At 44.0% G+C, this 14,384-nt stretch overlaps 1 protein-coding gene across 2 annotated transcripts in view; it reads left to right on the forward strand.

Annotated features, from left to right (window-relative positions):
- The window catches only part of PRIM2 (DNA primase subunit 2), a 250,604-nt gene that overhangs the window by 27,815 nt on the left and 208,405 nt on the right, over positions 1 to 14,384 (forward strand). Inside the window, exons 5-6 of one of the 2 annotated variants that reach the window (XM_014594466.3) lie at positions 9,905 to 10,000; positions 12,193 to 12,330. The exons of the other annotated variant lie outside the window; for it this stretch is intronic. Coding sequence (XP_014449952.1) covers positions 9,905 to 10,000; positions 12,193 to 12,330 — 234 coding nt within the window. The remainder of the gene's footprint in view (positions 1 to 9,904; positions 10,001 to 12,192; positions 12,331 to 14,384) is intronic. 2 annotated transcript variants of the gene reach the window in all.

Raw genomic sequence — 14,384 nt, forward strand, 5'->3', positions numbered from 1 at the left:
TCCCGCTGCTGTGGTGGAGCCGTGCTTAGAGCTGTGAGGCTAGCAGCAGTGGTGCAGTGTGGGGTGGTGGTAGGGATGGCTGCATGCCGGCCACCACCACACCCGGCGGCCGGCCACACAGCTCCGAGCACGGGTTCATGGTGGCAGCGGGAGATTTTGGAGGCAGAGGCAGTCACCGCTGGCAGTGTGGTGGTGGCCGGGCCTCCAGGTAAGTGGCAGTGCCATGTGCAGACTCAAGCCCCGCCCCACTTTCCCACCCGCATATAGCTGAATTTGTGCAAGTTAAATGCAGGTATGATGCAACATGCCTGTATACAGTTTCATTAAATGAAGGATGCAGTAGTTTCATAATGTAATATGTTTGGATCATCCCTTTCACAGCTGCATGCTGTACGACTTGGTATTTATGCACCCATATTTTACCAGATTTCAGTCAGGAGTTTCAATAACCAGTTGGCATTTTGCACAAGTCTTGTGCTTTCAATTACAGAAATGGTTGCAGTTCAGTTAGATTTTTCTTGGGTTTTTAGAACTTTCTCTGAACAGGAGGGATATAAAGTAACTCTTTGGTTATCATTGATAGCTATAGTAACATGGAAATTGTATGCCTAAGGTATGTTTAGGGCAAGGAGCAACCTTTGTGTTGCATTTCAAATTTTCAATAATGTTTTGTAGCATCTAGAACTGCACTCTGTGTTCTGTTTCTTAACATTTTGTCCACACGGTCCATTAGGAATTTTCTTTTAAGCAGTTTCACAGATCATGGAGACGTTGATTTTTATTTCTTACTATTTCGGGTAGAAAAACAAAATATTTTAACTTCCACTTGAACTGCTTTTTCCCATTGGTTTTTAAAGATACTTTATAGTCTCTGAAGTCATCTAATTCCATGAGATACTTCAGGTAAATATTTCTTACTTGACAGGGGGCAGATTTAACATTGGAAGTCCATTGGAAGTCTGGCAGAGCTAGGATTAGGGGTGGGCTGAAAGCACAAAGGGTACTGACTTTCAGATCTGTGTGTTGGATTAGCAGGTAAACCACACTTTTAATTATGAGGAAAACTTCCCCTCTCAGTTGGTCTAAATAAACTCCATTGAAATACTTGTTTGGGGCGGGCGGCAGTGGCACTGGGAGGCAGAGTTATGGAGTAGGCTACAGCCACCCCGAACTTCCCTGTACCCACCTTCGCTGCTGCTACCCACCCCCCCGCCAGGAAGAGGTTGGCACAGGCCCCGGTTCCTAGCTAGCAGCAGGCAGCCTGCCCTCACCCTAGTCACAGATCTGTGGAGTACATGGCTCCCATGCCTCCTCCAGGTGTGTGCGCATCAGTGGGGGCCACCCCTATGTACCTGCCAGATGAGCCTCCCGCAGCTCCGCCTTGGCTGGGCAGCACCTGCCCTATTGCCGCCAACATCATGGGGGCCTTAGTCTGCACCCCTCCCCATAGACTAGGGCACTGGGTGCTGCAGCGTGTTTGCTCTGCACTGGGCGAGTGGCAGCAAGTCAGACCCAAGGCTGCTTTGCCCGCATCCTGTTCGATCCCGTGTCGGTTGGCCCCCCCCCCCCCCCCCCGGAAACCTGTCCCAGTCCCAATTCCTCCCTCCCCCACATCCCATCAGTTCCCTCCCCCCTTCCCCAACCACAAGAGACTTACCAGCTGGAGGCAGCTGTGTCAGCTGCCTGCTTAATTTATGGCCGAATCTCCAAACCAGCCAAATCTTTGCTGAATTGGTTCAGAGGTTTTAATTGGTCTTCAATTCAAAGATTCGGTCCCCGAATGGGCCATATCTCCTCTGAATCGAAACAGCTACTGAAGCTTCACTTCCCCGCTTTTGCATCTAAGTTAAGGTTCAGAGTGTGGTGATATACTCAGCTCCCTTTTTAGATGTTTTATTTAAGCCCTTTTAATCAATGGTGAATCTACAGGTTCCATCGAGCTTTCTAATGAGCCATACCGGTGCCACATCAGGTGCTAATCACTGTCTTATCAATCTTTGCTCTTCTAATTCCCCTGTAACTTGTTTTAAAGTTTCTGTAGCTTCATGAGATGTAGGGTACAATCTTCAGAGTGCTGTGCATGGTTTGGTAGGTTGGGCTTGTTTGAACAACTTTTGTTTGCGGGTTGAAATGCTAAGTCATACATTCAGGAACTGAACATTTAAGCCATATTTGTGTAGTGCCTAAGGTAGCAAATATGATCCTTGTATAAATAAGAAAATATCAAACAGAAATAGATGGTGGTAGTGTTAGTACCGGATCTGGCTTTGGTGACTACACTGTCGTTTTCTGGTATTCACACTTTAAAAGGTTAACATATCGTCCTAAAGCAAATGGAAGGTTGATTAAAAAAAAATAAAAAAATCCTAATGAAGGTAAAACATTGTTAATCTGTTAATTTTCAATAATTATCTTACTGTACCATACCCACAAGTAGCTGTAATTGCTTTAATACATCTGCATTGTTAAAGAAACACGGTTTACATTTTTAAATCATCAGAATCCCAGTGGATCATTAGATTTCTCTATGTGTAATTATGCTGCTATCATGTCTTTTTCTTTTCACCATCTTCATTGGCAGTTCTTTCTTCCTTTGCAGTTAATCTGCCTGAGAAGATGTATTAGGCTATTCTGTACATATCTCAGTGTAATCTTAAATCATCTAGGCATTGCCTCCATGGGTCATTTGATATGATGGACACAGCTGTCACATCAGTTTCATATAGGGATTTTGTTGAAAGATTACTCATGGCATGTAGTTTCAAGACTTTCCAGTAGTGTTCTAGAGGAGACTTTAGATTTCTCTTTCAGTTTTAGTCAACTCTGACTTTCATATTTTGATCCGGGCAGGGGTGGAGTGGGGTGTGTTGTGGGGGGTAGTTTTAAATGGTTGTGAACTACTTAAGTATTTTTCTGGAGTTTTTGGTCAATGGGCTAGTCCCTGTTCTTGGAGAAATGGGACTTGTAATATACATATAGTTTTTCAGAGACGCAGCATGGAATGCCAATGCTGTGTGCTTAGTTTAGCTAAGAGCATGTGTTCCTTTGATATGTAGCACTGTTTTCAGAGTAATTCCATTGCTGACCAAAAGATCAAGGAAAAAATACCATGTCACTATATTTAACCACAGGCTTAGGGCTTGTCTGTATTGAGTTGGGGAGCGTAGTTCATGTGGAGCTGGTATACCAAGTGTTGTGTACACAGTTGGTGCACAATGCTGACTGGCTCATACAAAGTGTAAGTCAGGGCTTTCCAATTGGCAGCCTGTGAGAGACTAACGTACAGCCCGTGAGTTTCTGCTTACCCTCTGCTTACTTCATTCCTTTTGATGAAGTGGTGACCAGGGTGTCTGTGTTCCCCTTCCCTCTCCAGCTTCCGCCTTTTGCCTCTAATCCTGAGGGTGGGGTGGCACGGGGGGAAGGGGACCAGGGTGCCAGTGGTGTGTGCATGGTCGGGGAGGGAGTTGGGCTGCTTGCATTGCATGCTTACCCAGGGGGAGCTGAGCTGCTTGTGCATTGTGGGGTGTCATGGGAAAGGAGGAGGAGGGGTTGCTCATGCAGTATGTGAAGCAGGGGACCCAGGGTGCTTTTTGTTGCATGTGCAACACAGCAACGGAAGGAACTGGGTTGCCTACATGGCAGAGGGGGAAGATGGCTCACAGGGGGCACCCTTTATTATTGATGTCAAAATGAACATGGGCCGACAGTGTGGGGACGTGGTCAGGAAGGCCAACCACACCTTGTCATGCATCCACAGATGCATCTCAAGCAGGTCCAAGGATGTGATCCTCCCCCTCTATGCGGCATTGGTCAGGCCGCAGTTGGAGTACTGCGTCCAGTTCTGGGTGCTGCACTTCAGGAGGGTTGTGGGCAACATGAAGAGGGTCCAGAGGAGGACCACTCGCATGATCAGGGGTCAGCAGGGCAGGCCCTATGAGGATAGGCTGAGGGACCTGAACCTGTTCAGCCTCCACAAGAGAAGGCTGAGGGGGGATCTAGTGGCCGTTTACAAAACAGTCAGAGGGGACCAGCAGGCATTGGGGGAGTCCCTGTTCCCCCGAGCACTACCAGGAGCGACTAGAACTAACGGTCACAAGCTGGCAGAGGGTAGATTTAGGCTAGATATCAAGATGCGCTACTTTACTGTCAGGGCGGCTAGGATCTGGAACCAACTTCCAAGAGAAGTGGTGCTGGCTTGTACACTAGGGGTCTTTAAGAGGAGGTTAGACGAACACTTTGCTGGGGTCCTTTGACCCCAGCACTTTTTCCTGCCATGGCAGGGGGTCGGACTTGATCTGCTCAGGTCCCTTCTGACCCTACCAACTATGAAACTGAAACCCACCTGGGGGCAGGGTGAAGTGGCACATGCAGCATCTACATTTGGCTCCCAAGAAGTTGGACAGCCGGGATGGAATTCACTGTTTACACATGGTGGGCACTTTTTCCATATTAAGTGTTCAGCATTGTAAGTAGAGTCTTGTGGGTTCTTTAACAATTAAACACTTGAGTATGGACCTTCTGTAAAGCATGATCCAAAAATATAGCGTGTTACATAATAAATATAAAGGATGTCTGCATACTTACTTAAACTAGAAAGTTTAAGTGTTGATGTACCAGCCTTAATAGTATTCTCTTTAGGGTAGCTTGGTTTTTAAATTGCCAAATTTTAAATAGCAATTTCAATCTTAAAATTGAGAAACTTTAAAATAAAAACTTCAAACAGGAAATATAATTGGTCCTAGAAGAGAAGTAAATATTACTGTTTGGTACAATCATTAAAATATGTTTTGATTATTTACGACTAAATATAGCTTTTATATTATGTTTGATAATTATTTTGCTGACCAGCAAAACTCATTGTAGCTACACGTATTTATTTTAGTTAATTATAAAGCTTAACATGTGTATATATACACGGACAGATTTTTAATCCCTACTGATTCATTATATTTGCATAATATCTTATTAGATAATTAACATTTTTATTCATGATCTCTGGTTAGATGTATTTGGCTGGAAATAATAATTAAACTCACAAGTAGTATTTTTTAAAGTGCGTTATAGTAGATAAATAAAACTGCTTTAAACATGTTGGCCATGAGACAGACTGCAATTACAGAGCTGTGAAAAGTAAATACTAACATTTCTGTTGTAAAGACTGAAAATAATACATATTGTATTCTATTTTAAGTAGGTAGTTTCAACTGAAAAAGGCAGGTATTTATCTACCTTACGTAAACAGTGCTCATTAGGCACAAGGTGCTGTTAGTCAGTCCTGTGCTAGGAGCAGCCTTGAAACTGATTAGCTCTTGTCACTTTGAAGGGTTCTAATTGTTAGGACTTCAGCTATAAGCCTTGAAACTAGGGGTACTAGTCAATTTCACAGCTGCTGTAACAAGCTCTGAAAATGGGGAACATATTAACTGTGAAACTGACTGCCTTGCATCAATTTGAATGCTTCTTATGACAGTCCTTTGACAGCTGCTTTCTTTTCACCATTTCTGTGCAGTTAACTGGAGTACAGTTACATTACAAAGTAGTAGTGGGGCTGAGAGATGCTATAAACTTAAACAGTTTATGTACTTAAATGATGTGAATATAACTAATGTATTTTACGACATCAGCAATAGGTAACAAATTGGAACTGGCATTGTGTTACGCAGTTGAGCAAAATATGTACTACTCCGATAATGCACATTTTAATATAATAAAATCCTAAGCCTGTCTCTGTCCATAATGCTTTATTCCCACTCTGATTGGCTGATAAACAGCCAATCAGAGCGCAAAGAAGGCAGCCTGCCGCCATGATGATGGGGACACAGGATGGAGTGCGGGGGTGAGGCCCCCCGCCTTGCTCCTGGCCTCGCCCCCCTGCCTTTCTCCCTGCAGGTAAATGGGGAAGGGGGTGGGAGGAGTGGGCCCGGGCCCAACACGGTGGGGGGGTGCCCGCTACTCCCATCCCCCTGCCACTGCTGGGTTGGCCTGGGCCTGCTGCTCCCGTGTCCCACAGCTGCAGCAGCTCGGCTTCTCCTTGCCCTCGGGCCCAGTTCTCTCCTGCATCAGGCCTGGGCCCGCTCCTCCTTTCCCCCTGCCGCTGCAGTCGGGAGGTGGGGAATGGGCCTGGACCCCAAGCAGCAGGAGGGAAGAAGGGGGCTGGGGCTTTGTTCCCGCCCCCCTCCGGCATTCTTCAGAGTGCTTCAAGTATGGGGGAGCACTGCCATGATTCTGAAGCCGCGCTGAGGACTATATAGAGGGTCGGGGAGCCAAGGCCAGCAGCTCCCCTACCCTGCTCCCTGAAAGATGTAGAAAAGTGGTAGCATGGGGCATTTGGTGGCGGCACTTCATACCACCCCACCTCATCATTCTCGATAGGCAGTTGGCTAGTGTGTGTATGTGTGTGTGTGTATGTGTATATCTCGGAGAAGTACATACTTCGCTCAACTGCATAACACAGTGCCAGTCTCAGTTTGTTGTTTATTGCTTGTTTAGGCTTGGCAGAATTTTGTTTTTGTTTAAAAAAAAAAATGGCTAAAATTGATATTAATCTTCAAGCATGTATATTGATTTTTGTCAATTTTTATTTACTTAAATTTTCAGGATTTCTCAGGTGTGGCGGTGGGGGGCAGACAATCATGACAGTATGCTGTTAAAAGCTTTATAAAATCCATGTTAAAATATAAAAGGTAGATATGTATAAATCAGTAAAGAATACCTGATCATGCAGGAGCCAGGTTGGGTTCTCTGGGAGTTTGGCTTCTTCCACAATCATGCAGGGGCTGGGCTGGGCTCACCAGGAATTTGGCACCTGATCCCCAGCTGGGATCTCGGCTGAGTGAGTGGGTGGTGGCACCAGGCTCCTAACTGCAACAGCCCTGCCCCTCCAATGCCCCTGCTCCCTGCCAGCACAGCCCCCAGCTCCTGCTCTGTGTGTGTATACATGTGTATGCACTAACAGCACCTTCTGCCCCCAATTTCCCTACTCTTGTCCTGAACTTTTTTTTTTACGTCCCCTTTCTATAATTTTTGATGACTACCAATAGAAATATTTTTACATTGGTCTGTAGGTGTCAAGGTTAAATCACTGTTTATCAGTGTTTGTCTAAAAATCAAATCCTGACATGCCTATTTATGTAGCAAAAGACATTAGTAATATATAGTTACGTATTAGTTTTATATATGCATATGTGAAAAGTAATCAGCAACACACGCCACCACAACAACCTCTCTCTACCAGAGAAAAAGGCCATAGAATCTCTAAGATCTAACCACCAAATAGTAATAAAACCAGCAGATAAAGGAGGAGCCATAGTCATCCTAAACCATGAGGATTACATAAAGGAAGCCAACAGACAGCTCTCTGACACCACCTACTACAAAGAACTACAAGAAGATCCTACTCCCCTTTTCACCAAAAAACTCAACAATACCATCAAATCATTTCCACCGAGATTACAAGAAAAACTACAGACCTTGATCCCCCCGCTACCTAACCCAGGGACTTTTTACATGCTCCCTAAAATCCACAAACAAGGGAAACCTGGCAGACCTATCATATCCAACCACGGGGTCCTAACTGAGGAAATATCAGGTTTTGTTGAATCCATCCTAAAACCGCTTGTCACCCACAGAGCAAGTTTTGTCCAAGACACCACAGACTTGCTACGGAAACTTAAAAACATAGACCACCTTCCCAGCAACACACTCCTAGCCACTATGGACGTTACCAGCCTATACACCAACATCCCACACCAGGATGGCATCCATGCCTGCCTTACATATCTACAGGAACAAGATTACAACCCAGAATACAGACCCAAAGATATCACTAAGCTTATACACTTCATCCTCACACACAACAATTTCACTTTTAATAACGCTTCTTCCAGATGATGGGAACAGCTATGGGCACTAAAATGGCCCCACAGTATGCCAACCTTCTTATGAGCCACCTGGAAGAAGACTTCCTCAAGAACTGCACTATCAAACCCTTGCTGTACTTATGATATATCGATGACATCTTCATCATTTGGAGTGATAACCTGGAATCTCTAATTGAGTTCCACCAGAAATTCAATAGTCACCATCCCTCCATCCGACTTTCTTTAGAATACTCCAACACCAACATCCCCTTTTTAGACACAAGGATCAGTATCCAGAAGGGTAAAATACAGACCACAGTATACAAGAAACTCACAGAACAACATAAGTATCTGCACAGAACCAGCAATCACCCGAAACACACCAAAAAAGCTGTGATATACAGCCAAGCCCTCAGATACCACCACATTTGTACTGAAGAGAACACCCGGGATCGCCACCTCGCCAATCTTAAAAAGGCTTTCACCCAGCAAGGACACTCCTCCAGAGAGGTAGATCGCACGTTTGAAAGAGCCACGTGGATACCACGTGAAGAACTGCTGCAGTACAGAAGAAAAACGCCCACAAATCGCACACTGCTGGTTATGACCTGATTTATCACCCATCCCTTGAACCTGTACGGAAAATCCTCAAAAAAATTGCAACCCATATTAGAAAAAGACCCTATTCTTAAAAAGATCTTCCCAGAGCCACCCATCCTAGCCTTCAGACAAGCACCGAACCTTGCCAACGTCATCACCAGAAGCAAACTTCCTCAAGCCCAGAACACACCAAAAGGATCCAGACTGTGCCATGACAAGAGATGCAAAACCTGCCCGCACATCTCCACCACCTCTACTATTACTACACCCCACAACAGAGCCATCAGCATCCCAGGATCTTACAGCTGCACCTCCAGGAATGTAGTATACCTCATCCAATGCACCAAATGCCCTGATGGAAGATATGTAGGAGAGACCAGACAACAACTGCGCACCAGAATGAACGCACACCGGAAATCCATCAAAGACAGAAACACCCAATTACCGGTGGGGGCACATTTCTCACAGGAGGGCCACTCTCTCTCCAATCTCTCAGTCCTGATCCTCAAGGGAAACTTACACAACACTTCCCAGAGACGAGCCAATGAGCTCCATTTCATCAACCTGCTGGATACTAGAGATCAGGGACTAAACATAGACATTGGATTTTTGATACATTACAATCTGCCTGGCAACTGACTCCCCAGCCCAGCCCCTGGCTTCTTTACTTTTCATTCCATCCAGGAAGAGCACACACCAACTGCTGCAGCTTCCTTAGTCTGACGAAGGGTTTTTGAACCCGAAAGCTTGCTTAATAACTATTCTCCAACCATTTGGGTTGGTCTAATAAAAGATATCAAATTCACCCAAGGAACCTTGTCTGCCTATATCCTTAGACCAACACGGCTACAACCTAAACCCCTGAAAAGTAATGTGGTACACAACTACTTTTTTTTGCAGTATTTATAGTGTCCTTAAAAGTTAGCTGAAGATGTCTTTCCTCAACCAGTATATGGAAAAAAGCAATTTTAAACTACATTATTGAAACTGTAGGATGAATTGTAATTAGTTTAGCATATTTTTCTTAAAATAGATTGCAGTAAATTTGGCCTTGTGAATTCATACTAGTCTTCTTAAAAATAATACTGTTTAAAGGTCTTCTCTTTCCCTCTTTATCTCTTGTATTTTAATTTTTTTATATTGTGTCCTTTTACAGCATCTGATAAAGTGAGCTCATGAAAACTTGTGATATTTTATATATAAATAAAATAAAATATGGACCATATAGGAACTAACCAAACAATGTGTGGAGCCTCCAGCTTAATAGAGACATTCTTGCTTTCAAGCTAAATGTGGTTGTAGCAACAAGGACGGGGTAGAGGACCAAGGGTGGAGCTCCAACACAGTCACTTGTATTTGCTTTGTCAACTGAAAAGAGATGATGTTTGTTTTAACTGAAGAACTTAAACCTTCTCAGCAATTAAAATACAACTGTTTTGTTTTAGATTAGTGAAGAAGTTAAAGAGAGACTCAAAGATGAACTGCTTATGTCAACTCCTGGCTTGAGTGCAGAAAAAGTAAAAGAACAGGCCTTCTATAAAGTAAGTTGGAGTTAATGGAAAGTTTCAGTATCTCTTCCTCTCTTTTGTAAAACGTTAAAAAGTCATAAGAACTTTCCTCAATTCCTAAAATTGCAGTAGTAGTCTTCTGTACTTGCTTATAGCTTAAGATTTTGTTTCTACACCTCAAATTGGAAGGCAAGTTGACTGATTCAGGCTTGCCTACTAGAAGGGGTGGTGGTAAATGAGGTAGGTTTCAGAACTTCCTAGACTGGATTAGGGAAAATCATCAAGAGGACTTCAGGTATAAGTCCCTCCAGAAGCTATTTCAGTGGTTTTCAGCCTTTTAAGACTCAAGTTACTACTGGATAGACTCAAGGGAATTCTTGGAAAGTGTCAGGTTGTAGTTTTCCATCTATTTTTGACAACAGAAAGATAGTAGGACAGTTCTTTTGTTGCATATAGTTCAAAGACTGCAGCAGGTTACTGTGCATTCCTGTTTGAAATTTCTGGGTTTATCTTGTGAATAATGTTTGCATATCTAAACAGTGCTAACATTGCATGGCACCTCATAGCACCCAGGAAAGTATATCAAGGCATTCTAGTTGAGAATGACTGCTCTATTTGTCTTGTATCACCCACCACAGATTTCTGCCTATGGTCAACAGAAGAGGGATGATGGCATGCATCTGCACTGAGTTTGGTCTTAGGTGGCTAGAAGACCCAGGGATGTAGGGAAGGAAGCGCTTGTTGCAATCTAACAAAATACAGCTGTAATCTGCTTTCCCCCTATACTTTGTTTTTTGCTCCAGCCATTTTAACCCTGGCCTAGCGGTCAGCTTTAATAACAAGGGAAAGATTGAATGTATTTTCAGTGTCCCCTTTCTAAACACTTTTATGTTTCCAGTGAATAAGTTAGAAAGTGGGGAAAAAATACAAACAAGGCCCTGGGAAAGGATGGAGAAACTGAAAAACTTTCTATTTTCTACTTGTTAGATGCAACATTGTATCAGGAAAATCTGAAAAAGAAGCCAGGGTGTTTTGAACAGGTTTCAATTCAAACACAACGCTACATAAAATTTGAAATGTATTTATTACTTCTAGTTAACCCAAATATCTCAGCTTGGTTTCTTGAGGCTAGAGATGTTAATAAATGCTGGGTTTGCTTTAATTTTCTTGAAGTACCAAGAATTGATGTTGGCTTTTCTGCACAATTGATGCACTTTTGTTGTCCACAAGTTATTAGAATCTTGCTTGATAGAATCAGTTGCCTAATAAGGTTAAAATCAAATGCCAAAAACATTATACCCCATCCATTTCTCATCAGTAATTAATATCTTGATACAGTCAATACTTAATAGAATCAGAATCTTAAACTAAAATCTTAAATCTCCCCCCTTATAGATTCATAGATGTTAGGGTTGGAAGGGACCTCAATAGATCATCGAGTCCGACCCCCTGCATAGGCAGGAAAGAGTGCTGGGTTTAGATGACCCCAGCTAAATGTCTCTCCAACCTCCTTTTGAAGACCCCCAGGGTAGGGGAGAGCACCACCTCCCTTGGGAGCCCGTTCCAGACCTTGGCCACTGGAACTGCGAAGAAGTTCTTCCTAATGTCCAATCTAAATCTGCTCTCTGCTAGCTTGTGGCCATTATTTCTTGTGACCCCCGGGGGCGCCTTGGTGAATAAAACCTCACCAATTCCCTTCTGTGCCCCCGTGATGAACTTATAGGCAGCCACAAGGTTGCCTCTCAACCTTCTCTTGAGGAGGCTGAAGAGGTCCAGGTGCCCTAGTCTCTCCTCACAGGGCTTGGTCTGCAAGTCCTTAACCATATGAGTGGCCCTTCTCTGGACCCTCTCCAGGTTATCCGCCTTCTTGCTATTCGAATCAATGAATGAAATGCAGCATAATACCAAAAACGTAAAGAGTTCCTTAACATGCATGACCTTTTCACTGTGCTAACTTGGCTGCCAGTTACTAGAATCGCTGGTTATTAGAGGCCGAAGTGCTCTTTCCAGCATCATTCTAATAACCAGTGGATAACGTCCGTTGATAATTTTGGTTTCAGTTTTGATGTAGCTCTTTTAATTTTGTTTCTAAGGTATATCTTTTCTTTAACAGTTCTATTCTCTCCAGACTTGAATAGTTTTTGTAAATGTAGACTCAGTTAACATGACTATTTTTTAGGTCTTATTTCTGAAGTTCGTTTCTTTCTCTTCATCTCTAAATTCAGATTCCTCTTCAGGATGCCCAGGATTTAATTAGAGTAAGAAGAGTTTTACTTAATTACGGATTTGCACTCGTGCCACATCAGGATATGGTTGTAATTATCTTGAATAACTATAGAACCAAACTCTCTAAAGCCCTGGCAGTGAGTATACATTTTTTCCTATCTAATTTTGTACTTTTTGAGGTCCACTTGTTAATTATGCAGTAACATATGTAACGGCCATCCAGAATGTTTCTAGCAGACTGGCTTCAATCTGCAGAATTCCAACTAAGATCAAAATTAATTATAGAGCTTAAAATAAAACAATAAAAATCTTATTGTGAAGATAAGCTGAAATAACTTGATTTTAAATAGCACTCTTAGCTGTGTGATACACAGGTCTTCTTCTAGAGGTGTAAAGGTTTTTATAATTATTTCTTATATGGCTGTAGTATAGCTATAGTTATTACTGTTGACTTGCCATGCATAACAGGGATTAAATCATTTTTTTGTATTACTCTGTTTTGCTGTGGTTGGTGAAGACAGGAAAGAAAAATTTGAGGTAGTTATTTTAATCAAGAAGTAAAGTAATATTCTGTTACAGTTCATTACAACCCCTTTGCAGGCAAAATACATTTACATTGATGCAAGGGGATTTAAATGGGACATCAAATTCTAGTGCAAGTATCTACATCAAATATCCCACGTGACAGGTTTTTTTTTATGACAGTAGGTTGCAGGGAACAATTAAAATGTTGTAGAATTAGGGACTGCTTCTGTACAAAAGCCCTGGTCACAAAATTAGCAGCCTTGCAAAATATACTTAACAACAGGCAAAGTATTTTCTTTAATATATTCATAATGCACTTTCTTCCTGTGTTACTGGTACGCTAGAATTACTCTTAAGTGCAGTTTATGTTGGTTAAACTATGAGAAGTAAAAATGAGATCACTTTGGGAGAAGCTGTGGAAAGTATACTAATTTTCTATTAATTCAAATCCCTAAGGGAATCTCCAGAAGGTGGTATCTGATGTAACATATAGTAAAAATAGTGCAGTTTTTAGGCTAATGTTGTCATTAACACTCTACATTATAATTGAAGCAAGAGCCACCCTTTTTTGAGTCCGTGAGTAATATTCTTGAAAGCTAAATAATAGTCTAATTAAAGCAATTGCCACAAGCTTAACGGTTAAGTCAGGGGTTGGCAAAATATGGCATGTGGGCTGTATCTGGCCTGTGGAGGAACTTTTGTTTGGCCTGTGGTAGGTCCCGCCTGGCCCAGGAGCCATTCAGCTCATGGTGCATCCCAGCACCCCTATGCATGCAGGTGGGGCTGGGGTGTCTCCATGACCAGACTCCACTTCCTGACAGCCCGGGCAGCAGTGGCTCTTTCTGGCTGCCACCAGCCCAGTGGAGACTGTTTGGAGCCCACCTGGGCAGGGCCCAAGCCCCGGGCTAAGTGCAAAGCCCCAGCCAAAACTGGGGGGGGTTGGGGTGCCTGCAGTGCGCACTCTGGACCTGCTTGCCCCAGCTATGATGAGTGTTGGTGGCAGCCCTGGTGCAGGCTCTGGGTCCTGTTTTTTCCAGCCGCCAGTGCTGCTTATCATGGCTGGGGTGGGTGGGTCCAGAATGGGCGCTGCAGGGACCCCAACCCGCTGTGCGGGCTGGGACTGGAGACTGAGGCTGTGCATTCATCTCAGTGCTTGGGCCCGGGCTGGGGCTGGTGGTGAAGGCAGCTGGAAGGAGCTGCAGCTGCTTCCTATGCCTGGGCCACTGCCACCAAAGCTAAAGCAGCAGCTCCAGCCCCTCCTCAGGATTGGAAGGCAGCTCAGAGGTGCTGCTGATGGTGGTTGGGGCTTGGGCATGGAGACCAGTACAAGCAGGGCATAAGCCCTAAGCTGAGTGCACAGGCCTGGCCCACCCCATGTGGGTGATTGGGGTCCCTGCAGTGATCACTCTGGACCCACCCACTCTGACCATTATAAGCTGTGGCAGCGGGGAAAAAGAGGGACCTGGGGCTGCCCTGTGGTTCCTCTCCTCTGCCACCAGTGCTGCCTTTGTGCTACCATGCTTAGAGAAGCCTCAGGGCAGCCTTGGTGCCCACACCAGCCCACTTGCACCCATGCCAGCTCCCCACCCACCTGCAGCCCCATCCCACATCAGGAGGTTTGGTGAGCTGTTGAGTGAGGGCGGTGCTGAGCCATCCTGCAACAGCT

The sequence above is a fragment of the Alligator mississippiensis genome, chromosome 1 (genome assembly GCF_030867095.1).
Source record: "Alligator mississippiensis isolate rAllMis1 chromosome 1, rAllMis1, whole genome shotgun sequence".
NCBI classification, from domain to species: domain Eukaryota; kingdom Metazoa; phylum Chordata; order Crocodylia; family Alligatoridae; genus Alligator; species Alligator mississippiensis.